Source organism: Phaenicophaeus curvirostris, chromosome 2 (assembly GCF_032191515.1).
Source record: "Phaenicophaeus curvirostris isolate KB17595 chromosome 2, BPBGC_Pcur_1.0, whole genome shotgun sequence".
NCBI classification, from domain to species: domain Eukaryota; kingdom Metazoa; phylum Chordata; class Aves; order Cuculiformes; family Cuculidae; genus Phaenicophaeus; species Phaenicophaeus curvirostris.
Window position 1 is genome coordinate 57,989,266 of NC_091393.1, and position 27,912 is coordinate 58,017,177.

The 27,912-nt window shown below is 36.1% G+C and overlaps 1 protein-coding gene across 7 annotated transcripts in view; it reads right to left on the reverse strand.

The window, feature by feature from the left end:
- Window positions 1-780: 780 nt before the first annotated feature.
- Window positions 781-27,912, reverse strand: part of UTRN (utrophin) — a 366,380-nt gene continuing 339,248 nt past the window's right edge. For 6 of the 7 annotated variants that reach the window (XM_069852165.1, XM_069852164.1, XM_069852167.1 and 3 more), the window contains 10 exons: window positions 23,251-23,387; window positions 21,691-21,729; window positions 21,391-21,456; window positions 18,197-18,262; window positions 13,678-13,836; window positions 13,076-13,319; window positions 8,515-8,623; window positions 6,958-7,044; window positions 4,442-4,464; window positions 781-2,944 (listed from right to left, as the gene is read on the reverse strand). In XM_069852165.1, coding sequence (XP_069708266.1) covers window positions 2,936-2,944; window positions 4,442-4,464; window positions 6,958-7,044; window positions 8,515-8,623; window positions 13,076-13,319; window positions 13,678-13,836; window positions 18,197-18,262; window positions 21,391-21,456; window positions 21,691-21,729; window positions 23,251-23,387 — 939 coding nt within the window. In that variant the 3' untranslated portion in view covers window positions 781-2,935. The remainder of the gene's footprint in view (window positions 2,945-4,441; window positions 4,465-6,957; window positions 7,045-8,514; window positions 8,624-13,075; window positions 13,320-13,677; window positions 13,837-18,196; window positions 18,263-21,390; window positions 21,457-21,690; window positions 21,730-23,250; window positions 23,388-27,912) is intronic. The other variant, XM_069852166.1, reaches the window with a different exon arrangement.

Below are 27,912 nucleotides of genomic sequence, written 5' to 3' on the forward strand. Positions count from 1 at the left end.
AAGTTGCTTGTTAATTGCTGAATCACAGAAACGCCACACGAAAGCCCCTGCTCTTCCCTAAAATTTGCTTGTTAAGCATCCTTCCACAAACTGAGGTAAAATATCACTACTTTGACACTCAAGTTTTACATGTCAGAGTTTGAAAAAAAATATTTTAAAAAATACTAAACATGAAAAAAAGCGCCAACTATTACTATAAAGATACAGAATTGGGATTGTGGACTTTTTTCCCTCTTTTAGGCACAGTAGTTATAACACAGTCATTAACACAATTTGCATCAGCTTAATGCAAATACCTAAAATCAGCACAAGGTAAGGCTAGAAAGCACGTATTTCCTGACTGAATAACTAAGGCTGTGTTTCACCTGAGCACATTGTCTGAACATCATCAAATATTGAAGACTAATCTACAGTTCTAATATTTGACAAGGCTTCATGCATTATTGCTGTTTTCTCATATGTATACATCACATTTTTAAAATAAAAGCAGTCTGTTTCTCAGTGATCAAATTTAATAGTTGTCATGAAACCAAGAAAGATTCCAGATTAAACCACTAAAGATGGAAAACTGGAGGAAAATAAGCAGAGATTTATGGGGAGGAAACACTGCTTAATCTCATTTATATAAATGCAAACCACATTCCAAAAATGCTAGCACATAGAAATAGAGTATCACAGTGCTCCTGTGTTAAAATTAATCTTCTTCAGAATGAAATTTTCAGCATTTAGCAATGAGAAGTGCCATCCTTGAAGATCACAAAATCTGAAAGAACTCCATACTTTCTCATGTTACTGCAATATATTCCTTTTATTATTGTCTCAGAGGAAGAATATTACAATGTAGTGTTTGAAGCAGCATTTACTTTGCAGCAGAGGACAAAGGATGCATACAAACACAGGCAGAAAACCAACTTTATACATAACCTCATATTCAGAACAAAAATAAAAGCCACCAAATTCACTAGAGATCTTTTTTTTACTTGTATAGGGGTATCTTTTAAAGCATTCTTTGCCTAGAGAAAGATGTAGCTTGATAAAAGCAAACTACTTTGCAGAGAAGAGAATATAAAGCTATTTCCAATACTACTCACAAAGATATTCTGAGGTAGAAAGGTGGTCATGGCTTTCCACTTCTGTAAAATGTGGGGTTTTTTCTTCTCAAAATAACTATTCTACTTTTTTAATAGATGAAGCTATAGGAGCCAGCATCTTCTCTTCCCACCTTGACAATTTTGCCCCACCCATTCAGGAGTAGCACTTAGCATTTATATAGAGCTTTTTTGACACTAACTAAGCAAGCTCTACAACATCTTTGAGAGGCAATTACTCTCATCCCCATTTTACAGATGGGAAAACAGAGGCAGCATGGTTAAATAATTTGCCAAAGGGGTTCAGAAAGAATTGCCACCGGAGCCAGCACTAGAATGTGTTCAGTGCTGTGTCCAAATCACTCCTTGAGCAGCAGCGGTCCAGGAGTGAATAATGTGGGTGCAGGACAGTCTAGTTGGCACTGCTTCACAAAAACACTAGATAATCCTGACCTGCTATCTTAATGTCCTTTAGCATTTTCCGGTAGCAGTAGAGAATGTACAACTCTTCCAACACCATTTTGAGACATATATTTTTCTTCAGTAATAATTAAGAACAACATAGTTTAGTTTCTCTCCACTATACATGAAATATATTGCATGCAGTATAACCAGTTAAAGGTATGTCCTGAAATTAAAGTAAGTATTCATGCAGCATTGTAAACTCTGTGAATGCTTTAAAATCTCTTATGATAATTTTAAAACTAGAAATCAGCTGATCAGTGACATAACTTTCCTGTAATTATGCCTTAAAGTACATAAATAAATGATTTCAAAGAGAAAGATGAGTTCCAAGATTACAATGCCAAATAATAATATCTAAACACATTGCGGTTTTGAAAAAAAGCATTCCATAGCTAATAGTATTGGAAAGGGCTTTCTAATTGTCTCTTCATTTCCAAGAGGCAGACAAAAGAAGGGGATCTCATGGAAATAAGCTTTACTTTACAGACTGTATATTCCAAAACTTGAAGCAATTTTGGCACAGAAGAGAACAGCAAAGCTTTGTCTCTGAACAAAGTTAGGAAAGATTACACTAACTTAGACCTTTCTAAAACAACTTAAGCTATCATCTAAGTCCTCTTTTTAGCAATCTCCTGATTTAAAGTAAAGCAAGGCTTAAAAAATAAATCCTCCAAATGGAGTGTGTTGGCTGGAAATAACTAAAAGAAAGTTAAAAATACCATTTCGGTGCATGAGGATGATGACTATGACTCAAAATGAGAGTTTACTTTGTTTAATGGAGTTAAAATACTACAGCCTGCACCCAACAGCAATTTCTGTTAACCAGTAACAATAATGCAGATTATGGGAACTTCATATACTGAACCTGAAAACAATTCAAGGCTATTCTGAAATCCGCATGGTCAGACGGTTAGGGTATAAATAATCAGTACAGAATATTAAATGTGTGAGAATAAAACTAAGGGTATTTTACAATGTAAAATCAAAGAGCTGAAAGGAATGTATAAATGTAACATTTTGCTCCAAACTCCTTATGCAGTTCTCTTTACGATTATCAAAAAGAACGTATATAAAGCCCCTGCCCCTTTTCCCACGGCTGTATATTTATACAAATCAGTGACAAATACTCCACTGCTCATTAATTTACAGTTGCATAGAAAGGGAAGAAGAAGGAAAAAAAAACAACCCATACCATAAAACCAACATCCTCATCTTTGGGTATTCAGTGTTTTACTATTTCAAGTAGAACACACAGTCACAGCGAACAGCATGTTCCAGGGTCCCATGTAGCCTTCTGATGAAGTGGAACTCATGATTGGTGGTTTGTAGAAAAAGGCTGTACTACATATCAGGAAGCACTGGTCGACATCTAAATGAACACTTCACATTGCCTGTCATAATGAGAAATAACCATGTTAGTGCCTCAAAAGCTTGAAATACTCCAAGCTGGGTTCTTCACTGATGTAATTTTACAAAACCCCTGTATTCAGAAAATTAGATGTATTGACCCAAGACTCACCAAATCACTGAGACATAAGACATATAGTTAAGAGAAACCTAATTTTACTGTACTGCAGTGTTTAAAATTCTTGTTGAGTAAGGACCAGATGATGTTAGTCTACAAAACAGTAAATATAGACTTCCTGTTGTTCTGCACTCATGGGAAAAAAGTTTAGGCAAACTGTTGTCCTACCAGAAGCCTAAGCAGTAAAAATGGAGAATATACAGAGTATGCACTTGGACTTGGCCCCTTCAAGTGTGAAGCTTATTTCTAGGCTGCCGTTTCACGATTCTGTTCCCAAACAGACAAACATGACTTCCCTAATGGTTCTGGAAGGGTAGATTTGCAGTGAGTCCATTTAGGAATCATCCTGGATACAGAAAAAAATCAAATGCTTTTTCAGGATTATTGGTATTATTCACTGATAGCACTAAAAGTCATTCATGCCTGCTGAGAGGAAGAATTTCTGAAAAATGCTTGTTTAAGTCACTAATTTAACTTATCAAGAGACTGAAACATAAACCCTGAATTAACTGACTGCACGGTATGATTCATCCCATTTCCTTTAGAAATTCCTGTTTGGATGGGCAATCCTACTACCTCAGATCTTACAATTTCATGAAAGTATTTGCAGAGCAATATTTCTGAATTTTTAGATATTCATTTTGGGAAGGTCTGACTTTGTAGACTGTAGATTAATGGACAAGACGAAGCTATTTGGGAGAGTGAACAGACTCTTTCCCCCCCACTTCGTTCTTCTGAAGTCTCACACAGGAATTTGTGTTAGTCTTTAAAACTTAAGTCACACTGAAACTTTCAAGAACTCTGCACCCACACATTATGTTGTTCCTTATTTGTCATACTGGGGCTCCAATATCAAGTATTTAATTCTTGTGAACTCTCGAAGTAGCCAAATTTCTGCTTCAGGTTTATAAAATCGTTGCCTTGTGGAGAAGGCAGCTTAATCTAATGCCTAAGATGCTGTGTGGGTCTTGATTCTTTTGTCCTGGTGTCCATAAGCTCCTGAAGTGATGGACACCAGGGCACAAGGACATATGGATGCCTTTGCAAGGACCAACTTTGATCGTGCAGAGCTGATGCTGCCTTGAAATAAATTTGCCTTGATAGATCTCAGATGGTTCCATCTAGTTAGCATCCCAGAACTGCACACTGTAGTATCCTTGGTAATGCCTGAACTAGCAGGAATTTTCTGTTAGCTGGGATATTCCAGAATCTAGCCTTCCCACTACATTGGTCTAGTTTCCAAATAAACGTCTAGGCAAAAATAACAGAAAAAGCCAGCCCTGTCACTTTGTTTTAGTGAAACTTTTCCACTTGCTTTACTTTGCTTCCAATGATTATGTAAGTATATAAACATGTCTCATACCTGTGGTCTGCCAGTGAAACTTGCTGCAAATAGAAAAGAACAAAAGTTACAAATCTACAAGATTCTGCATCTTGGAAGTTTAAGAACAAAGCCAGTGTCAGGAAAATAGGTACTACAAAAGAACAAAAAGACTCCTACCTTAAAAAAAAAACAAACTAAAAAACAAAACCAAAACCATTTAACCAGCAGTGAGTTGTAATGGTCTATACACAACATTTTTCACAAATTTATAGCATTTTCTTATAATAAATTTATAGCGTTATGAATATACAGATGATATAAATTATTCCTTTTTCACCACTAGCAACCATACAGACCTACGAGTGCTGTATTGTAGTACCACTTGTTCAAAATGCTCTGTTCCGGAACTCAAGACTGTTGCAGAGTGATACACACCTGCCTAGTTCTGAGGACCAACCTCAAACAAACCCCATCACCATTAATATCAGCAACTGGGGTTGGTTTAGCCTGTAGACAAGGAGGCTGAGAAGAAACCTTATCACTCTCTACATCTAACTGAAAATTAGCTGGAGTAATTAGAAATACTAATTTAAAGATGAAACTTGGAACCCATAAAAACAAATAGAGCAAATCAGAAGATTGGATCTATTGTACAGTTGAGATGGTATAAAAATAATCTGTGTAAGGCTTGTATGCTAGTAATGGTCCTTAATGACAGCTCTCTTACTTTTTTTTTTTTTTTTTAAGAAACAGACGTGAATGTTGAACATGAAGGCTGTTCTACATTACTTTTTAATGTCAGGAACAGAGTGATGCTCTTAGATTGCTTAGGGAGTCCGTGGAGTCTGCATCATTGGAAGTTAGATAATTGTCAATCCAGAAAGACAGATCCATCTCAAACAGCCACAGGAAAAGATGATGGCCTAGATGGCCTGTCATGATCTTCCCTAGCAAAGCTCAGAGTTTAATGCACTCTGCGGAGAAGGCCAGACTAATAATCCTCATTCCAGGCTTCTAAAACAGTATATGAATCTCACACAGTTAAAAAAAAAATACACTTCCAGTAAATCTCCCAAGGAAAACATATTATAGAATGACTGAAGAAGAGCAAACATATAGAGTAGTAGCTACTAATTAGGGTATGCCAGTTTCATTTGATTTCTGCAGCAGCATGTCAATGACAAAGAAAGATCACATGAAATTTGGAACTGTGACTTGTTTTAATCTTAAATGCTCAGACATGCTCCACAAGATGAAACAATGCAAGGCCATGGTTTTCAATTGCAGTCCCCTTCTACTTCATTTAGAGTATTGTTTCATGGATATTTGATTGGGGCTTTATTCATGTTTTCTGGTTGTGTTGAACAGCCATCATTATCAAGCTTACCCAGACACAGGAATGCAAGTGAGTATTTTTGCAAGCATGCTGTAAATTCATTTGGGCCAAATATCCAGTAGCTTCTATACTCCTTATGCACGCAAGACAGGAATTTGCAAAAACAAGAATTGATATTTGACTTGCATTTTCTACTCATTTGTATGCACATACATCTCCCCTTGAGTTGTGCTGAGTAGCTCCACTAGCAGCTGACTTCAAGAAGAGATGCTTCTTAGAACACAATCCTTAATTTGCAAAGTGATGGGCTCTGAACTATTGAACTCATTGAAAATCTCAGGGGGCAGCTGAAACAAAACTTATTTTGCTAGACCCTAGTTTGCTTTCTCAAAATGTGCAAAGTGATGCAGTTCTTCACAGCCAAGCAATGTATGTACAAGTGATGAAAAGGTATTTTAACAGGGTTCACTGAGTATATGAAATAGAACATAGTTCAATCTCAATGCTTCCAAGAGAACTAGGAAAAACACTTCCTTTTCACATATACCTTTTAAAAATGACCATCATTATTACATTTCATTTGAAAGAACTGTTGAAAATTTTTGAATATATCAAAGTTTTCACTATTGTTTGTCTACGGCAAAAGACGTGAAGGTGAAGATATATATGTATGCACCTATTTTTTTTAAAAAAAGCATCTTTCAAGGCATTTAAGCAGGGAAAGGTGTTACATTGCTGTGTTAACAGTTATTTCCTCTGGTCAATGAGTTTAATAACTAGTTCAATAATCAGTTCAGGCAGGCAGAATCAGGCTACAGTCCCTCCTGTCACCTAGGGCCTTTTTTTCAGGTTTTATTAGAGGAACAGCATTCAGAATTTCTGTATCCACATTCACATAAGTTCTACAAAGGGTTTACTTCAGCAGCAAATGGAATCCTAGACCTGTTTTGTGAATACAAACGGAAATTTCATACGGGGCTATGGGCTTTTCTCATAGTAAATCACTTCCATTTGAAACACAAGAATATTTGTTTAATCCCTTCACAAGCAGTGACTATTGAGGAATTTTAAAGAACAAAATTATGTAGTTTGCATATCAATAAGAAATCATATCAGAGAAAAGACTTCTCCCTAGTCAGTACCACAAGAGTGACTTGTTTCTTCAAAAGACTGCCTCAAATAGAGTACTATTCTCAGAGACATATTTTATTACACTTACAGCAGCAAGCTGGAAATGTGCTATTGATTTGCTCCATAACATCTGTTAGATCTGTATTGGTATCATGAGGTGGAACTAACAAGTCATCTGTAGATATGACAACAAAAAAGAGCAATTAATTTAGTAATAAGAGGAGGGGGGGGAAAAAAGTACAACAGTCTGAAAAGCATTCTCATCCAATCTTCCTTTTAAATAACCCTTTATACTTCAAGGGGAACCACTACCTGAAGCCTTTGTAACTTAATATGTGATAACTGCCAGCCTTAGGAGAGGAGGTTAAAGTTACACTGGCGATTTGCAACAGAACTAATTTCTCTTTTATTAAAGCTTAACCATTGCATCCAAGATTTAAACTAGAAAAAATTGCCAACGAGGAGCAGTACATAACAATTTATAGTTAAAATAAATAAACGGTTTACAAGATGAGGGAATTGTACTCAGTAGCAGCTCAATTAATACTCTGTTCCATTTTCAGATTTGTCATTTAACTTCCAGAGTGAATACACCATTCTTTTCTGAAAAAAAATATTTCTCTTTTAGATGGTCTTTATTCAATATATACCAGCAATTTCACTAGTGTAAAAAAACTCTTTGCCATTATTTTTCTTTTAACAGTGCTTAAAATTAAGCCAAGTGAATGGGTAGGGAATATGACTGGCTCTGTTCCTGGCAGTGTTGTTAGACAGCGACTCCCATAAATCTACCATTGCATTAAATCAGAATTGAAGACTTCTAGATAAAGTAAACCCACATGTCAATGCTGAATGAGAACTTTTCAGTATGCAAGGTGATATTTTTCTTGTTTTCCACAGAAATAAAATGATTTTTTAATCTAGAATTCAAAGGCTTGAAAACAAAAATCAGAGAGGAAATTGCACATAAGATAATTTGAGAAAAAAACTTATATTTTTTCCTCTAATTTTGAACATTCAAAGGTCTGTAGTTATTTCTGCTAATTCCCAGTGGAATCAATGAGTTCTGCTATTACATTATTTAAAATAATCTTTCAAGAGAGAAATTCCCTCATCTGCAGAGGCTGTACACAGACATAATAATTCCTAAAGATTAGTGAAGTCTGAGGGGTGGGGTCATCAAAATACCAGGATAAGCAGAGAATACACAAGAATTTTTAAAGCATCCTATGGAAAGCCTCAATTACACATTTTGGACATTTGATCCTGTATCTGATAGATTACTTGGGGGTATGCATATACTGTAGGACAAACAGCTGTTGGCCATTTCAGTTCAACAAAATCTCCTTTCCCCCTTCAGTAAGGGTGGATTTGCCCAATAAATTCGGTTGCTTAAAATGGGTGAGACCAAGGAGTCTGTTGACAGAAATCCATCATTCAGAGTCACGTGGATTCTTGTGATACCACAGCTGTTTGCAAGCATGGGGAAGCAACAGCTCCAGCTGCTGTAAGTCTTGCTCCCAGTACCATCACAAAGATCAGTTCCTTTGTATTTATAAGTCTTTCCAGAAAGATGCCAACAAATGTATTTATTCAATAGTCACCTATAGGCCCAAGCAGCACATTATCTAATCAAAACACTTACCTGTCTGATGACAATGTGAGCTTGTCTCTTGCTCAAGTGGGTAACCAAGGGCAGAGTGCTGGGGCGAAGCACAGGGGGAGGCGCCATTAACCCGGGAATCTGACTCGGGCTAAATTAAAGACAAGGATACTCAAACTTAGATAAATCCACAGAATTTAAGTGTGGGCTTATATGCAGTCATCCTGCTCATTTCCTTTTTTATGTGTTCTTTCTTGTTTGCTCTCCAAACTATAAAATATTGGCTTAGGTTTATACAACTTTTTAAAAGAAAATTTAGACTCAATGTAATTCAATGTAACGAGGCTCCAGTTGATGGTCTTGAAAACAATGTTATGTTGTGAACATGTACCATAGAAATACAATGTAATGTACAAGCCAAATAGTCTACCAAGGCTCTCAGTCCAGCTACAAAGAAAGATGGTATTATTGCAGTGGTGTATATACATATACACATACACGAAGAATATTCAGCCAAGGTTCCCCAAGAAGCTTTCCTAGGATGACTGGTCATGCTTAGAAACAACTGTTCTATCATGAACAGTTTTGCAAAACTCAAGAGAAGTCTGTTAAATCTAAAAAGTGGTAGCTAGACATCACTCCTGCTGATGCTGCTTCTCAGTAGTGTGGAGGACACTAGAGGTAGCATATAGAATGGCACTTAATTTGTGCACAAGTTTGATCCCTTGCAGCTCACAGCCTTAAGGATAACATTCCATTTTTTTGAGACAACTTCCAGTTAAAAAAAATCTTCAACAAAGTTGAAGATTGTTCAACAATGAAAGATAATTTTTCTTCCATACACTGTGGTGAGAAATAGAAGGAAATGTTCCCTTGAGCACTCAGCAAATCTTTTTTTCTCCTTCAAATCTCATCTCTCTTTCAGCATGACAATACCGACTCCCAGCTTTGACTAAAAGAATAAATCAAGAAATATTGCTCTGCATATAGCAGACAAAGAAAAACTGAAATGTTTTCAAGCCAGCCAAGGATTTAATTGTCAAGACACTCCTATGAACAGTGAATGCCTATCAAGTAGTTAAGTAATTTGCCATTCAATATCAAGCTTCAACTCAGCTACAGGGTTTATATAAAATGAGTGTGACGATTTTAGGGTAATTAACCCAAGGTAATTCTCTACAGTCAAGAACCTCTGTTCAAGATGATGTTAGAGCTGTAATGGTGAAGAAATGAAGCAAACTCTCCAAGGGTTAAGAGTTAATTCAGTATAGAACAACAAGACTAACTCCAGTGGCAGAGTAGCCACTTGTCCACCTCAAAAACAGATGGACAGAGAGAATTTGAATAATCCAAAATGCAAACTTGCACCTGGACTGGATCTCTGTTGCTCTTCAAGCAGTAACTGTGGGTAAATGGTGCAGAGAAGACTGAGAGTGACTCAGGAAGGAATATCAGTGCTGGACTTGATACGAAAGTTCAATACAGCAACACATAAGCTGGATAAAGGATAATAAGGATCTGCAAAGTCACGATTAATTAGGATAGAAAGAAGATGCCTACAAACTTAAATGATGAGTTGGTAGTGAAGGTTATTTAGTACCACTTAGGAGTGCTATTGTAAATGACAAAAAAAAGCCCTGCAGAGCATGAGCACTCTAACAGTGGACAAATTAAGAGCAAACAAAACACACTTAGAATACTTTACATTGATGAATCATATATTGCTGCAGCAATGGGAATGAAACACTGCAGTTGGATTTAAAAAATATAAATAAAAAAAGCCAAAAGCACACCACCTAAACATACATCCCCTTCTAATCAGAGGACAACATCTGATGACTTCATTTTCATTTAAATATACTGATGTTACACTAGATAGTTCCAGTGACTGCAACAACAACAATGCCAAAATAACCCAAACCCCTCTTCTTCAAAAATCAAGACGGTACAGTTAAGCAGATAAAGATAGGGTTTTAGACCAGAAACGGAAGGGTTATCGTAGCAGCATAAATGCTTTAATATAATAACCAGATACTGAAAAATGTTAAATGCAAAATTGTCGAGGATACAGCTGCATATATTTACATGATTTAAAAATTTTACTGGAAGAGAACTTGAGGAAAAAAATGTAGAAAATTGTGTTCTACTTGACCCAAGTTGCATAACACCTACAAAATCTGATCACTTCCACGCTTCCAGCATCACGAAGTTCATGAATTCTTATCCAAAACAACCCAGCAGACAATCCTTAAGCTGGAAACTATAAGAAAATAGCCTTACATGTTACTATCTGCCTGCTTCTTCTTCTTGACTAAATATAAATAGGGATACCAAGCACACCTCTATAGGGATGATGGGGAAGTTTCCAACTCCAGTTTCTGGAAGGTTTTCAAACTTCTTTTCATGCAAAGCCAAATAAAGATACAAAGAAACAGGTAAGTTCTCTTCCAGAAAATTCTGAAATGGATGGATTTTCTGTATTACAGCAGTTCTAAAACTATTTCAAAGGAGATATCTATTTTAAGCAGTTTCAATCTACAATGCCTTATTTCATCATGCCTCCTGCTGATGTCTTTGCCAAAGAAAAGCCTGAAGTATTCTGTAGCTTAATGGATAAACAAGACATGCCTTTTCTTCTCTTGATTTCTGCTGCTTTCAGTAAAAAAAAACAAAACAACACTCCTCCCCCCAAATTCTGAATCACAGGAAAGCTCATAAAGGCCAATTCCCTTTCCATATACATTATAGATGTTTCTTCTCATTCCAGTCTTATTCTTCCAGTTATAAAAGAAATAAAGTCTCTTCTGGCCTTTTGATAAAGCTACTCTGTTTTCAGTTGGAGAGGAAGCTTTTTCCTATTTACTATCTTAAGAGTCTGAATCAAATGGCTATTGAGAGATGATTTTAGTTTCCATTAACTTCAATATCAAATCTAATATGAAATCTCTATTCAGTAGCTTAGGCAAGCAGAGAAGATTCCAAACATACTTTAAATGTCCTTCATAATAGGTTTTACTACTCCTTTTCACATGCAGTATATAAAAGGGCTGAAGAAACAATGGAAAGAAAATGGATTCTTTATTTTTTTCTGTGTACGATTAACACGTTGGTATCAAAGCTGTCACAAGCCAGTTCTGTTTCACCTTCCTCTTTGGCACTATAATCAATCAGGCAGACAAAAATGACAACATTGTGTGACAACTACTAATCCTTTGGGCTTGCTAAAATAAAAATAGTATGATAATGTCAGAATTGTGACCTGAAATAGGCAAATGAGCAGTAAGGATGCACGTGTATTTCTGCAAAAGGTGCCTTCTAAAGAATGTCCTAGAATACTCTTATCTAGGCTAAAGTTACGACAGGGAAGTTTCTAAGTTTCATTAATTGTCTACACAGTTATAAGTGTGTAGGTAGACTCACTCTATAACTTTTAGAGAAAAACATCCTAGTATTTTAGATTCAGTGGCAAGTTATTAACCCAAACAACAGTCAGGAGACTGAGTGGAGAAGAGAAATGGAGAGACTTGCTGTTGACAGAAGACAGAAATAAAGACAGCATGAAATGCCAGTCATGGCAAAGAAATTGCTGCAAGACAGACGTGTCCTTTAATATTGGCAATTATTACAGGAATTACAGAGCTCTTGCATATTTTGACATTGGGAAGTATGAGAAAACACATTCCTTATATTCACTTAAAAAAATGATCAGAACAGCCAACAAAAGCAAATGAAACAAATATATTTAGGTCCTCAACTGGCTTCTGATAAAGTCCTTTCTCAAGCAGTGAGAGAGATAAAGAATTTCATAGATATTAATGGCATAGGAAGGCAGAAATCATTTGCCTTACTATACTCTGACCCAAGTGTAATGATTAGTTCTGAGAAGATATTTATCTAAATAGAAATACAAATTTCTCTTTATCATTCAAGCTGCCACATGCAATATAACACAAACTAACAATCTCTAACAACACCTTGTAGATGTTGCTGATGTTATTTTTATAATCTAGAGGTGCATAAACTGACTTAAAAAACAATCAATATTTCTTTCTCCAACAAAGAAACCCAACAATCTTCAGCTGCTGGCATTTGATAAAAGGCTCTTGCTTTCAGCATTTACTTGTGCACAGACCATTTTGCTGTAGCTTATTTGCTTATTTGCCTAAATATGCTACTGAAGAGAAACTGGATTTTTAATGGAATGAATTGCTCCTTTGTATTTTAGAGGTATCTTTGATCTCTGTCTCTGGCATGTTAAGAAAGGTTTCAGTGACTAAACATGACAACAAATAAATTATTTAAGGAAAGATTGAAAAACTTAAGTCAAATATAAGGTACAACTGGCACCTCTATTTGGAACAGGGTATATATTTTCCACTCCCTGCTTTTTAATTCAAGAAAAAACACGTACTTGTGTTATTCTCAGTGTTTCCTAAGTTATCATGATGACTCCAGCAATTGTAATCATCTTGCGCACATTTGACTTTAACTATGGATTGTACTAGAGGGTAGGAAAAAATACCTCTTCATGCTAGAAATGACCAAGGGCAACAGACTAAGCTAGCAGAAGCAACACAGGGCAAAGACATCAGCATACATCTACCTGCTCAAGTAGCTGCCGTAGCCGGTGAAGCTGGGACTCCAACTGTTTATTGTGATCTTCCAATATCTGCATCCTTGCTTCTAGGCGACCTTTATGCTGCCTCAGGAGTTTAGCTTCAGCAATGAGCTCGGCATCTTCAGAAGCGTGCTGAGGTGGCACAGCAGAATCAGGAGGTGATGCAAGAGGGTTTATTCCTCTCCGAAGATGTTGTTCTTTCAGTTGCTCATATTCTATCTGCAGATTCCTGGTATATTGCAAAAAGGAGGATAACAATGACTTAAGCAAATTTAAATAAAAATCTTTCTTAGATCAAATGACATTATCACCACACCTCCAAGTAAGAACAGAAGAAGCTCATACAAAGACAACGTCTTGACTTATCATTTATGGGGAAAACCCCACACAAACAATATCACAGACGCATCCCTTCCTCCTAACAGATTCAGGCTATGAACAATATATGGCTTGATTGATTTTTTTTTTTTTTCCCTAAAATCATGACTGCTAGGTCCATCTCATCTCCAACAATTATACATAGTACACGCATGGCTCAAACAACAATAAGGTGAGAAATCAGACAGCAGGTAAGATGATAATCAAACCTTTGCTCTTCTTCAAGGTCAGCGATGATGCGCTCCAACTCTCCTCGCTCTTCCTTTTCCACTGACTTCAGTATCTGTGCAGGACTCTGTGGCTGACTCGCAGGCGACTCTCCTCCCAGCGTCTGACAATACTGCTGGATAAGGGCATGCTCATCCTCTCTAGAACAATAAAACATTTATTATGTGAGCAAATATCCTTGTCAAGCTGAGGGTTTCTTTTTGTTTGTTTGCTTATGAAAAAAAGACTAAGAACAGGAAAGAAGCCTAAAAAATATACTGTAAAACCCCCCCATACAAACATACAGCACACAGGGAGAAGATTTATCTGTAGTAGTACAAAAGAACAGTTTACTTTAATGTATGCATAAATCCAAATGCTGCTGGTGGTTTGAAAAGAAATAGTGAAAGCAAGAATCTGAGAAAATATAAAACAAATATGACATCTCAAAGGAAGAGAACACCCCAACAAGGAAATCCAGGGAAAATGTCTTTTGAAATATCCTAATCTCTTTGTGGATATATATTTTCAAGAGGTCTATTCCAAAATAAGTATTATGCAAGGAGGAAGCAAGAGGCAAATAATGTTGCATATTACTTCCCCCACATCAAGACTTCACTGTAGAAAGAAAAATTCATATTTCCTGACAGTCACTTATCAGCAGTGTACTACTTAATCTGATTAAGAAAATTTATTGTTAAATTAGATTTCAGAGAGTAAGTAAGATATGGGTATCTGTGATCCTCCTTTTTTGATAGTTTTCATTTTTCCTGTGGTGCTCACACTAAGCGGCATGCATCCCAGTCCAGATAAAGTGTACTTTGACTTACGGATGCTATGAGAAATATTAGGATAAAATTCAAGAAGGTACTCCAAAATGCTTTTCTTTAACTTATCTGTTCTTCTCCTAATTTTATCATTGCATGGAACTACTTTCTTATTGTGGCAACATGCCTTTTAACCACTGACATGTCAAAGTATTAAGATACTACACACTAATTTACAACACACTGAGTGGCAGTGCCAGCTAAAAGTACCACTGGCCTTTGCTGCTTGCTCCTACTCCTGCACATGAGTGCACAGCTCCTTAACAAACAAAATTTTGTGTATGTTCCATCTCTGCTTTCAGCTGAGTGTGAAGTGGCATCAACAGTGCTGTGGATGGAAGGCTACAAAGACAATCTGAGGGCTGGAGCACCTTCCCTATGAGGACAGGCTGAGAGAGTTGGGCTTGTTCAGCCTGCAGAAAAGAACGGTCCAAGGAGATCTTATAGCAACCTTCCAGTACCTGAAAGGGGCTACAAGAAAGCTGGAGAGGGACTATTCATAAAGCCTTGTGGTGACAGGACAAGGGAGAATGGATATAAGCTGAAGAAGGGCAGATTTCGACTAGACATAAGAATTTCTTCACCATGAGAGCGGTGAGACACTGGCACAGGTTGCCAAGGGAAACTGTGGCTGCCCCATCCCTGGAGGTGTTCAAGGCCAGGTTGGAAGGGGCCTTGGGTAACCTGATCTAGTGGGATGCCCCTGCCCATGGTAGGGGGGTTGGAACCAGATGATCTTTAAGGTTCCTTCCAACCCAAACTATTCTATGATTCACCTCTATATAGAAAATACTTATACCATGCCCAGTGCAATTAATCTTAGTATGGGCTAGATATGATAGTTTGTACATTACAGGAAAAAGAGAGTTACATTGTTGTCCTATTTTCCTAAGTTTTCTTTGCGTTTTGATTGTACTATACCATGTTTTGTCAAATTGTGAGACATAGCTGTTAGGAATGCTATTTATCATCACTCTTTGTTGTGAAGACTTCATTTTTTCCTTATGCTCACCTTCACTTGTGAAGAGCCCAGTCTACTTTAAAGATATAGATGTTTTCACATGAATTAATGCCAAAGAAAATTAATCACAACAGCCTAGCCCAAACATTTAGAACTCCCTAAAGTATGGAGAAGATGACATAAAGGAAAACCACTTTTATTCAACATATTTATACTAGAAAACTCATGTACAACAGTGTATTTGGTAAGAAACGATACACACTACAGTAGGGACTATGATTTTTTTTGCTATCTCCAAATATTTTCCATTTGAGGAAAATGCATCTTTTAAATGGAACTCACACACCTTTAGGAGAGGTGAGGGTTAGAAAAGTTTAGTTAGGAAGACAGAAATCACAATGACATTCAAGAGAACAGGTTAGATAAAAATCAAGAAATTAATTTGAAGAATGTTTTCTTAATCATATGGTATATTGCAAAACACTCCTGCAAAAAAAACCCTCACGATGTTTAAATGACAGCAGAAGTATCCTTATTGTCATTCCAATGTAGACAACTTCTTACTTCTTTGGAGCATGAAGAGTGTTAGAAGTATTGTTGATGAACTTGTGAACCTCAAAAAGACCAAAGCAGTAATTTTTCAATATTACGTGCAACCGTGCCTCTGTTTTAGGTTCACAGTAAATTGAAGGACTCTTACCTGATAAAAATAAGATCACATAACACAACTCCAATTATGAAAAGGAGATAATTTGATCTCCAAACCAGTAATCATCTCCTGAATGCTTGAAAGAATATAATAAAAAAATGAGACTTTGCTCAAGTTTACAGCAGAGGCATCTCAGCTGAAAAAATGTCCATCCAAATTTCAAGTTGCTCCTTCAAATTCAGTCTATATAGAATGACTACACTATGCTCATTTCTATGTGAAATTGCATTCAACAGTAACAATAAAGCTGAACTATAATCTGAATTCCCAGTGTTCCAGTGGTAGGGTGACTTATCATCCAATCTTCATAGCTCTGTAGATTCCAGGAATCATTGAAAGGGTTGTCTAGCCCTGGAACAGGCTGCCCAGGAAAGTGATTGACTCACCATCCCAGGAGGCATTCAAAAGACATGTAGATGTGGCATTTAGGGCCATGGTTTAGCGGTGGACTTGGCAGTGTTGGGCTAAGGGTTGGACTCTGATCTTAAAGGTCTTTTCCAACCAAAATGATTTTATGATAACAGTTTAAGTACAAACTTTAAATAACGGTTTTTCAGATTTTTGTGAGTACTTCAGTATTTACCTTAATGAAAGCATGCATTGTTATCTGCAAATAAAATAGAGTGCCATTGAATATCAAGTTACTTTCTTGTCATCCTTGCCCCTATATCTCTGCATATTCTGTTTGTGTAACAGTCTTCTTTTGACAATAGGACTGAGACCCAAATTCAGAGGTTTCTCTCACATATTGGTAAAGTTCACCATGTTCATTCATTTTCTTACAATAGAGATAATTTTTTTATATGCATGCAGGGAAATTGCACTAAACTCAACAGATTAATTCCCAGTAAAAATTAAGCATACACATCCCCTTTTACCATTGGGATAGAAGGTTGTTTGGTAGACTCATTAACTGCAAGAAAAACAACTCAATCAAGTGTATGAGCATTTAGCTGCCTTCATGTTCTCAGCTTTCCTGCCAAAAGACAGTATGCTTTTTTCTTTTTGGAAGAGAAATCAAAAGGGAATATTTTTGCTGCATTTCCCTCACTGATGAGTGTACGAATAACAAACACATGAAAAGAGTTTTATTAGTTATGTAAATAGAGTTAGTTGAGCAGGAAAGAAGAAACATTTAAAAGTGGTCACACACTTTGAATGCAAATGCTATGATGCAAAGCATTTTGTCTCAAATTTTTAGTACATTCATAGGTAGAATATTTTCATGATTAGATTTTAAAACACCGAAAGTATTATTAAGAATAACAGCATTTTCTAACTAAAGCTGAAGAACAATTTTTGCTTCCTCTTTAAAAACACTAATGTTGTTCATTAATAACTTAAGAGGCAGAGTCCTACTACACTTATTTAATTAACAGAATCAATGATACAGTGAGGTTATATTAATGAATAATTTTTACATTGCAAAAATTGTATTTAATTCATCAGTAATTTGAGGCGTTCTATGATTTTCAGGTTCATCAATACATTCTATGAAGGTTTTTACAATAAGTGACAATTCAAAAAAGAAAGTGGTGTTGGTAAAATTAACGTAGGGCTACACATTCCCATTAACAAACTGATGGAACAGTAGCCAGCAAACTGAGATACCAACCCTTTTCTGTCTCAGAGGAACCTTAAAAATATAGATGATTCTTTTTTTCAAGAAGAAAATTGTCACAGAAGTTTGGACAAGCTTTAGACCTATTCTGTTGTCCACTTTGACACAGGACTTTTTTTTATTTTAGACTATGAAAGGAACCTACAGAGCTGTGACATTTTTCCAGTCACATAAAATATCCTCACTTTTCAAGCAGAATGGCCAACAAATGTTCCTTTACATCCTTGAATGAATAAACCAATTCCTACAATTGGCATCTGGAATAATGAAATTTATGTAGGCATGGGGACATACTTATCAGCTGCTTTCGTTGGGATTAAGTTGTGCATTACAGCTTATGAAGATTATACCCTGCATCTATAGTCAAAGTTCCTGTCAGTCTTAAGAAATATGAGTTACTTACACGCTTCCTGTGGTGGAGCTACTGTCTGTGAGGAAGGAGCCATTGGTCCTTTCCATCTGTGCGAGCCTGAAAGTCAGGGAAAGAATGTAACTTTCAGAGAACACAACTTAAATAGAGGCACTGTGAAAAATCAATTCCACTTAAACAGCTCAGATATGGCAATCTTGGTATACACAAATAGGAGTAAACTTCTAGATTTTATGACAAAAACCTATAATCCAGAGGACTTTCATGAGCAACTTATGCTACGATTAAGTAATTCTACTTGCCAAACAACAAAGAACAAGTATACTTTCTATCTGTAGTATAATTATCATTAGCACCACCACAACTCTCATGGTAAAATTAGTTAAAGATGTGTTTTCACAGATGGTTTTCTTTTAAAATTTTAAAAAGCTGGACTAACAAAAGAGGATGAATATAACATGTGCCATCTGAAATTATGCTTGGCAAATAACACCATGCTGTGGACAGATAAGCCCTGGAAAAAACCCAAACACAAAATCCAGTGTAGTCACAGGCAGTTACTGCCTATGGTTCCTCATTTTGGAAGGAATTATTCTAAAAAGGGTGGAATATTACAATGCATATATAAGGCCATACAGCTCTTTAAAACCACAGCGGAGATTTTCTGTCTATTCTAGGAAAGATATAACTTATGAATACACCTTATAATATATACATAAAAGTCTAGGAACACTCAATGCTGTGCACACGTACAGTACTGCACCAAGCACAGATGTTTCCTCTACTACAATGATATCTCAATATCATACATATTTTGACAAGTGTGTTATGCATTATTGTAGACAACTTCAAACTTCTTTTTGAAAGCAGTATGCAAGGCCTTAAAGAAATGGGAACTCCTTTATCATCTTTTTGCATGGACCAAGCTTGCCTGTCTGTACATTTGTTAATATTCCTCAGGGATGAAGGAGGATAAACAAAAGCACACATAGGATGAAGTTGTCTTGATCGCCTCTTCCCATCACATCTGGAGTGGGACGTTGTGCTCCAACACTACCTCTGACGGGAAGGACAAGCTCCTAAGTGACTAGAGTCAATGAGATCATCTCTGTTCCAGTGCTTCTCAAACAGATCACAATGCTGTTAGCTCAGCATCTTTCTCTATGAAAGAATTTTCAAAATTAGCCTTCATAGATGCTCTGTCACACAGGAAAGTAGTATGAGATGTAGTAATTTTCAGAGAGGTGAGCCTGCCCTGAATCTCTTTGCAAGTAGTAGATATCCCAAAGCACAAATGTTGATTCTACTATTACCATCACGTTCTCTTTCTCCATAATTTAGTGAGGATTTGCTTGGAATAACATGTGGAACCAGGGGACAGTCTTGATCAGGGAGCAGTGGGAGACACAGAAAGGATTCTAGAATTGCAATAAGCCTTCAAGGAAGGATTAAAAACTGAAAGCTGAGAAACTGAATTAGAAGCAACTCAGAGGTGCTGCATTACAAGGGAATGGGGAGATGATGATTGCAGGTAGAGGACTTTGTTAACAAAAAATGAGTTGAATGATCTTCAACCAGTGACAATAACGGTTTTAAGACCTTAAGACTGCTGGTCACAGTAGTGACCATTTGGGAAGCCTTGATAATATTCCTTGAAGGTTACTTAGCTGAAAAGATTAGAACAATAAAAAATTTTTAATAGTTTACTTCTAAAACATGCATAATAATAGATCCAACTAGAAAGCCCACATTAAAAACTATATAAAAGATACAGAATTGTGTCTTCAATTTTTACGATTTTATTACCAGAAGAAAAAGCGTCTTGAATAGCTTTAGATAGCTTAGTTCTATAGTAATTAGTATTTGTTGAAGTTTGTGACTTTGCTAATCAGTGCCTGCACACAGCAGGTACATATTTAGCTTTGTATCCTGAAAGAGCCCTGAGCACGGTACACCTTCAACAATTCCAATCCAGTACAGAACTGGTAAGGCCTGAGGCAGAGGAGAGGGAAAAAAGGCACTGCACATAGAATGTCCTTTGATCCTTAATGAGAGTCCAGAGTTTGAGCTTCATGTGGGCACAGAAAGCCACAGTATTGTGGCACCACAGGCTGACAAAAGGACATAAGAAGACAGAAAATCCTTGAGTCTTCCTATAAAAGTTTAATTTATTTGCTCCATGGGTTTTAATTGATTACTGCATGGCCTAAGTCACAGATTCAAAGAAATGCTGGGCAATTTATATGAATGGCATGTTCCACATAATTGAAAAGCATTTGACTATGTACTATGCTGCTAATAAAGGATGAAAATATTCATTGTTGGATTAAAAAAAAATAAAATATTGAGGCTGACAGTAGGTAGTCCTTCAGCATTAGTTTCCACCCCACTTCTCCCTTGCAAAGAAAATGAGTTGAGTATCCTAGGTATTTAACAAACTACTTTGAAGATTTCTTATGGTGCTCATAAATAAGAATTCAGTTAACTTAAACATAAGCTTTGAATTTTTATCCAAAACACTAAAAAAGCTAGGTTTTTTTATTAGTTGTGGAGATCAGAAAAAACAGTAAAAACACCAAAAGCAAAATCAAGTCAGTTCCCATGGTAATACGGATCAATTTCTTTGCAGCCTAAAAGTTGGGTGGTGATACTTATTTTTGAGACGGTATCTGTCTGGTTAGTGCTTAGCTGTCACCAGTTCTGAATGTACAGAAAAGAGTTCAACAAAACACAGAAGCATTGAGATGGACTTGGCATAATAGATATTTTATCATGAAAGGATGAGGGTGACCCCATAAAAGCCAGAACATAAAAGATCTGTAATTATTATACGCTCTGCTAAAAGCCAGTCATAATGGATAGCACCAACATATCATAGAAAAAATGAAAACTTGGGCCTAAAATCCTATAGGGAAAAATTATATATCCAACAAGTTCGGTTTATTTCAAAGCTTAAAAATGAAGAAGCAAAAAGAAAACAGCATATTTTAGACATAATGCACAGTAATTCTGCAATGGTTTCTGCTTTGTATGACAAATCAACACATCTATTTTGCATTTAATATGACTATATTCCAAAGCTAATGATTTACAAACATTTTAATTACTTTTAAATACAGACAATTATATCTTTTTAATAAATAATATGTAGCCAGTAGAGGATATTAAATTCTACAGGAATCAATCACAAAATGCAGCATACTAGTAAGAAACTGTACATCTCTTACCTAGTAGCATACTGCTCTATCCTGGAGTGTGTGTCATCATGGAACAGCTGTGGAGACTGGGAAGGACTAATTAAAAAAAAAAAAATCACATACATTAGTGGTGTCTAAAGTAATTCGTGACATAGAAAACATTCTTCAAGTAAGTTAGACAAACAAATAAATGCACAATATTGCCAAGGGAGTTATTGCTTTGGGTCAGCCATGCCCTATAGCTCATGCACATCAGATTAGCTGGAACTGGAGCTACTGAAAACCATCAGTGTACCAAGCTTTCCCGACAAAGGGGTTCTGCATACTCACTCATATTGCTCTGGCCACATACTGATGAGAGTGATAGGACTGCAAGGAAGACAAAAAAAAAGAAAAAGAGAGAAAGAAAGAAACAAACTATGAAACCAAAACCTTTAGTGCCATTTAAGCCAGAGAAAGCTGGAGAAGCAAAATATTTTTAACCAGTAATCCACTCAGACTATTTGAATCAGCAACAACTGAAGCAGAAAAGAGATAGCAACATATATTGCCATGTATCATGGAGAGACAGGAGACTGACTTATACACTTAATTCTGTTAAACAAAAATCAATTAAAAACAAAATACCAAATCAAGTGTTACTGACTGGACTGCAATTCATAAACTATGATCAGTTCATTTAAATTCTGCTCAAGTACTGGACCATTCATTTTAAACTAACTAGAAAATAGAAAAAAACAAAAAAACCTAGGAGGAAAAAAGCACCGACAATGAAAAAAACACCATAAGTCAAAGTTATCAATACTTATTTTCCTACTGCATAAAAATAATCAGGAGGATATACATACTGTATTATAGTCTGAGACTTAATACTATTTAAGATTTTTTAATTTTTTTTAAGGAGCATGTTACTGAAATTTGCAACCTGCAAGGGAGAGAACCAATACCAACAGTTTCCTTAACACAATGCTGGCCATTATCTGTATAATTCCCACGTAACTGAAGCAAGAGAGTTTTATCCTGACTTGTGATTACAGTTTTAGCATTGCCATTTCTGGCAATATTTTATCACATCAAAGCAGCTTTTCTTTCCTGCGTTGGTGGCAGCTGAAGACTGCCCGGGTGAGTATCATTTTAACATTTGAGTGTCTGTTTCTTTCTTAGAAGCCAGACCATCAATAATGCAAGTTTTCAGATTATTTCCTCCTGTTTCTTAAACTGCTAGTGAGCAGGGTTTGTTTATGTATTGTAAATAAAATGCACAGTCCTCCGGTCATGCAAACAGAGCATAGACACTTACACTGGGCTGTAGCATGCAAGCAGAATGCAGAGGTTGAAGCTTCACGTTTGCTTTTGCCGGCTAAGTGGTGCTGTGTTCAGACAGCACAGTAGTACCACAGACTCCAGGATGTCAAGGAGAGTCAATTCGTGAAACTACTTCTAGCGCCCTGTCAACACATCTTAATTTCGCTCTTTGAAGAGTGTCCTTTGCTGACAACTACCAAGTAAGTAAACAGAGTAGAGTATTTCTGCCAGCACCATAAGTAATACTGTAGAGACAGAGGGCTCTCTTTTAGGCCACCTATATTTCTGAAGCTTGTAGGAACCCAATTAGTTCAGACATTTCTATCTCCAGGGTCTTTCAGATAGCAAAATAAGCAACACAGTTCAAAAAGCTGTCTCCCCAGAGCTATAAAAGTGTTCTCTCTAAAGCAGCCATTCAGCCCACTTTATGATAAAATGCTTACAAAAATCAAAGTATAAAATGTGTTACTTTTTCAAAAACAGGCAAGACCTGCAAATAACACGAAACAATTAATAGAAAATAATATGGCACAAGGCTCTACAACCGCTATTAATTATTTCTTAGGTTTCTATAACCAAACTTACGTCTCCAGGTTGTCACCCTCCAATACTGTTTGCACAGGTAGGTAGCCAAGCCGGGGATGCTTTGCAAAATACTTCTTTGACCGGAACTTATTCTTTAGCACCTTTGTGAAGTCCCGTACATCTTCTCCAGATGTTGTCTTATAAAGTTAAAAGAAATTAAATTGAACGTTGCTAAATAGTATTGAGGTAATAGTGCTATTATCCTAAAAAACAGATACAAGGAAGAACTTCAAAATGTTAATGATGCTAAAACTGCCTTTTTAGTGTCCTGAAATATTGTACAATAATAATGGTAATGCATCTACAAATTCTCCTCCATTGGAAAAACAACTGAGGCTTCAAATTCCCAGCAATAAATGCACTGGATTTACCAATTACTTTATAAATTAGAGAAAAACAAGTCTTAAGGTAAACACTTATAACTAGTCTTACAAAACACAAATTTAATTTTGCAGGGGAAAAAAGGGCAAATCAGTTTGCCAGATAAGGCAATACTCAGTGACAGAAAGCAATCTTGACATCTTGACAGTTACTTATACACCTGAAGCCTGTGACTCATCCCACAGACAGAAAAGCCTTGTAATGCTCTGCTGAGAAAATACAGCTAACAGTAATGGCTTTGAGTTTTTCATATATTTTTAAAAAAAAAAGCTAACACAGCTCACTCTACTCACAAAGTGCCTCAAAATAATCATTGCCTCCCATTCTATACCTAAACTTGGAAACTTTAGCATGAGATGCGAGCAGTACATTTTAAATCACTCTCTGCTGCAAAGGCCAAGTTTTGCATAAGCATTTTCTCAAGTTACCAGATCTCTTACTGCAGGTTTGTGCCCTTATCTGTATCACTCCAGAGCCCAAAAACAACTCCACAGATGAAGTGACAGTCATTGTACAGGCACTGTTCAAAGGTGCAGTCAGAAGCAGGCCTGATGAGAACAATCAGTGCCTGAAGTAACAAAAATGCAGACTGGTTCAGTTGCCTCTTTACTGCCACAGGATAAAACTAGTACAAAAATCATCCAAAAGATTCTGCAAGTCTAAAGTTACAAGTTAAAATCAGCAGCTCCCAACCCTACCCCCCAAGCAGGACTTTTTTATGGTCCCCACTGATGCAACCTCTTCCAAAAGTGACAGGTGCTTAGCCCCACCCCTCAACCCCACGTGAAATTCTGTTCTTTAGAACAGAATTCTTTAGAACAGAATTAAAATTGATACGACTGCTTTAAATGGCAATAATGGCAGCACTGCTTTGGTAATACTATTCAGTGAACTTCTGCTACAAAATCAGGGATACGAGGAAAACATGCAGGCATAATTTACAAGGTGAAAATAGCAATAAAGAGATCTGCAAGAAGAAACAACAGTATATGATATGCCATTAAAGTATATGTGCTTACAGATTGTACTGAGTGTTTAAACAAAACAGTCCCCACGTAGCAGTTACTACTGGGTATTTCCTTTTGCAACTACAGTAAAGAAAAACGTTGCCATTCACCCCCTGCATTAGCTGAAGATTTGCAATGGTTTCTACTGATTTCCAGCCCAAATTTTGTAACAAATTACAGATTTTATTTCTGAACTCTCTGCTTTGGGAGAAGCCTGTTAATGTAAAAGAAAGCCAAAGTGGGTGGTTAACCATAGGGGAAACAGAAAGAAAGACTTCTGTTTCATAAATTTTTTCCACTACATACTACAGAGTGGCCTAGAAGCATATCAGGTAAAATACTCTCTGATTTTATTCTCTATTGGCAAAACATAAAAATACTTCCCTACTCACCTATGTATTTCAATGTGTATATAATATATTCAGTTACAAACTCTGTAATGCAGACAAGATGAGCAAAAAAAAAATTGTAGATAATGAAACTGACGGTGTTAAGAGCTTCTCACATCTAGCTTTAACAACAAACTCAGCAAATTCAGGATTTAGAGGTGCTTGTACCCCTGAATTTTAATACAGGCAAATTCAGGGATGGCTTTAAAAAAAAATTAATTTTTGGAAAGCATCTGGTCCAATCACTGTGTCATTGAAACAAGGAATACGTTGCAGCTCAAAGGGCAGCTTGTTCTCATGCAGCAGCAATTCCAGCAGATGGAACTCTGTCCCAAGGCCAAGGAATGAAAGTTTTAGTACCTACACACTACAGAAATAAATGTCTACTGACATGCCAAACTTCTCCACATATGTATTCTTTATTTGGTACCACAGCCTGACTTAGTTCCGTGGAAAGACTAATATGACTGTATACTGACTGAGGACAATAAATACGTGCTATAAAATTTTATTTTCGAGAAAGAATAGCCAGGCACCGTTGTACAGAACTGATATACTAAAGTAAAACCAACACATAGCTTGTAAACTTCCTTACGTCATGACATTATGACTATTTCCACACAACTCAAGAGCAAAAATACCACCATAATTACAGAAACTTCAAAAGCAAAGCAAAGAATCTTTACATTCACTGAAAATTTCAGCCAAAAGATCACGCTTTTGAATTCAATTTAAAATTTCAGTTCTTAGAACCAAAGTTCAGGAAGGAATTACTAAGATCCATGACTGACATATAAATAACTACAAAAACATCTATTAGAGAGAATGGAGTTATAAGTCTCAAACTAAAGCCAGATAAAGTACCTTGTAAAACAATAGACATTTAAAAAAATGAGTTTTACATGGAAAGTAGTGGAAAAAACAGAATATGTTGAGACATAGATTCCATATGTAGGTAAAAAACCCAGTTGCTATATATTTTTAAATATTACAAATACAAGTTTTCACCGGGAAAAAGTAATATCAAGAATGTAATAAAGTAGTTGGAGAGTTCTAAATTAAATAATAAATAATATTTAAAACTGTATAAATTAACAAGTATATAAAACACATAACATAGGAATAAATATATATATAATACTTAATGTTTATATATTTTTTCTCACTGTTTTTCTTTTTTGAAAGAAAAAAGAAAGTGATAATGAAAGCCCACACAATTTCCTATTTCTTTCACTACGCCTACATAAGTAAAAGGACAAGTCTGCACCTAAATCAGCATTCTTTTAATTACACTTCTTATGCTATATCTGACACAAACCCAAGACTTGTTCTAATATACACACAGGAACTGATTCCCAGGACAGATGTGAACCTCACTAGTGAATGCTGTCATTAACCCCAGCCAGATATTCATGGGTTATGAGGAACCTGAAGAGAAACATACAAATATTCAGTACTCACAATAATCAAGCAAGTTCCAAGGAAATATACTTTGGTTAATAAGACATGCTCAGTGCTGCAAAACACTGAACTGTCATGCTTGGTGCATTGATAAGCATGTCAAGATGAAACCACTGATTGACTTAACGTCAGCTTGTTGCTTATAAAACACTGAGGCTGCTTAATGTTCAGGAATGTATCTGTCTTCTCTGGATGTCCGCAGCTATTAAATTTTCAGATGAGTTATCTATAGAAGAAGTCTTAACAGGCACTATTGCAGATAAGCTTTATTGTGCCTGGAAAAAAAAATTCAGTCTATGGCAAACTATCATTCAAACAATAATTTCTGATATCTTGCCTATCATGTTCCAAGCTCGTTCAGTGAAATAAATTCTGGTCATCTGGAAGATGAAGGGGATAATCTTTGCTACAACCGTTTTCTACAGAAAAGGCTACAAAATAAACCCCACAACCTAGTTCCTAAAATAATGGGCTGTGCCAGGTAAGTATTGTAGCATAGAACTATAAAAAATTATTATACTTTTCATTTAGGTCAGGAAGTAACACTACTTGAAATGAGATAATGTTCAGAACTGCTGATTTGGTATTTTCACATTACCTCAGAAAAGATGCTTTTAAAGTTTTACTGTAAAATGTAGGTGTTGCAAAGTGGAAACAGTTTGGGGAAAGAAAACTGAGGCAGTGCCTATTTTCATTGAAATTCAAAGGGCCTGTTGGTACAGAAAGCTACATTAATATAACACAAGTACTCCAAGTACCAAGAAAACTAAAAATGAAATCACGTAGGTACTTATCTAGGAGTATTTCTGACTTAGATTCTAGGAAAAACTTACAAAATCTTCTACATACCTTTGTAGAATTCTACATTAAAAATCTTATTTGTTCATCTTTTCAGAGAAAGACTATTTAAAGATGAAAAAATAACTACAATAACTCCACATTTCTATTACTAAGAGCCAGTAATGTTTTCAGTTTCTTAACCCACCCATCTCTAAACCTTGAATGAAAGAAAAAAGACATAACTTAAGCCATTATCAAAATGTTTTATATTTCCAGCATCAAAAAAGGTAGTGTGCATGCTAAATAGCATTACAGATTAGGATTCAATGACTACATATAACTTGGTATAAACAGCCCTACTCTGAAACTATAAAATAATTCTCACCTGATGCAAATAGGCAAAACTCATTACAACAGCGAATCATTCCCTTGCAAACTTAATTTTTAAAACAGATTCCTTTAGCCATTCTCCAAATTAATTTATATTTAAGTAGAATTAACTGAGAAAACCTTTTGAACTCTAGACTGAACAGTTTATTTGAAGAATAGGCCTTCCCTTTATCTGACACTAGGCTGTAGTTCTAAACGCCAAATTACTTAACCAGGGAAACGTTTGTTTTTCTAATTATTGCTAGTATTCTTTA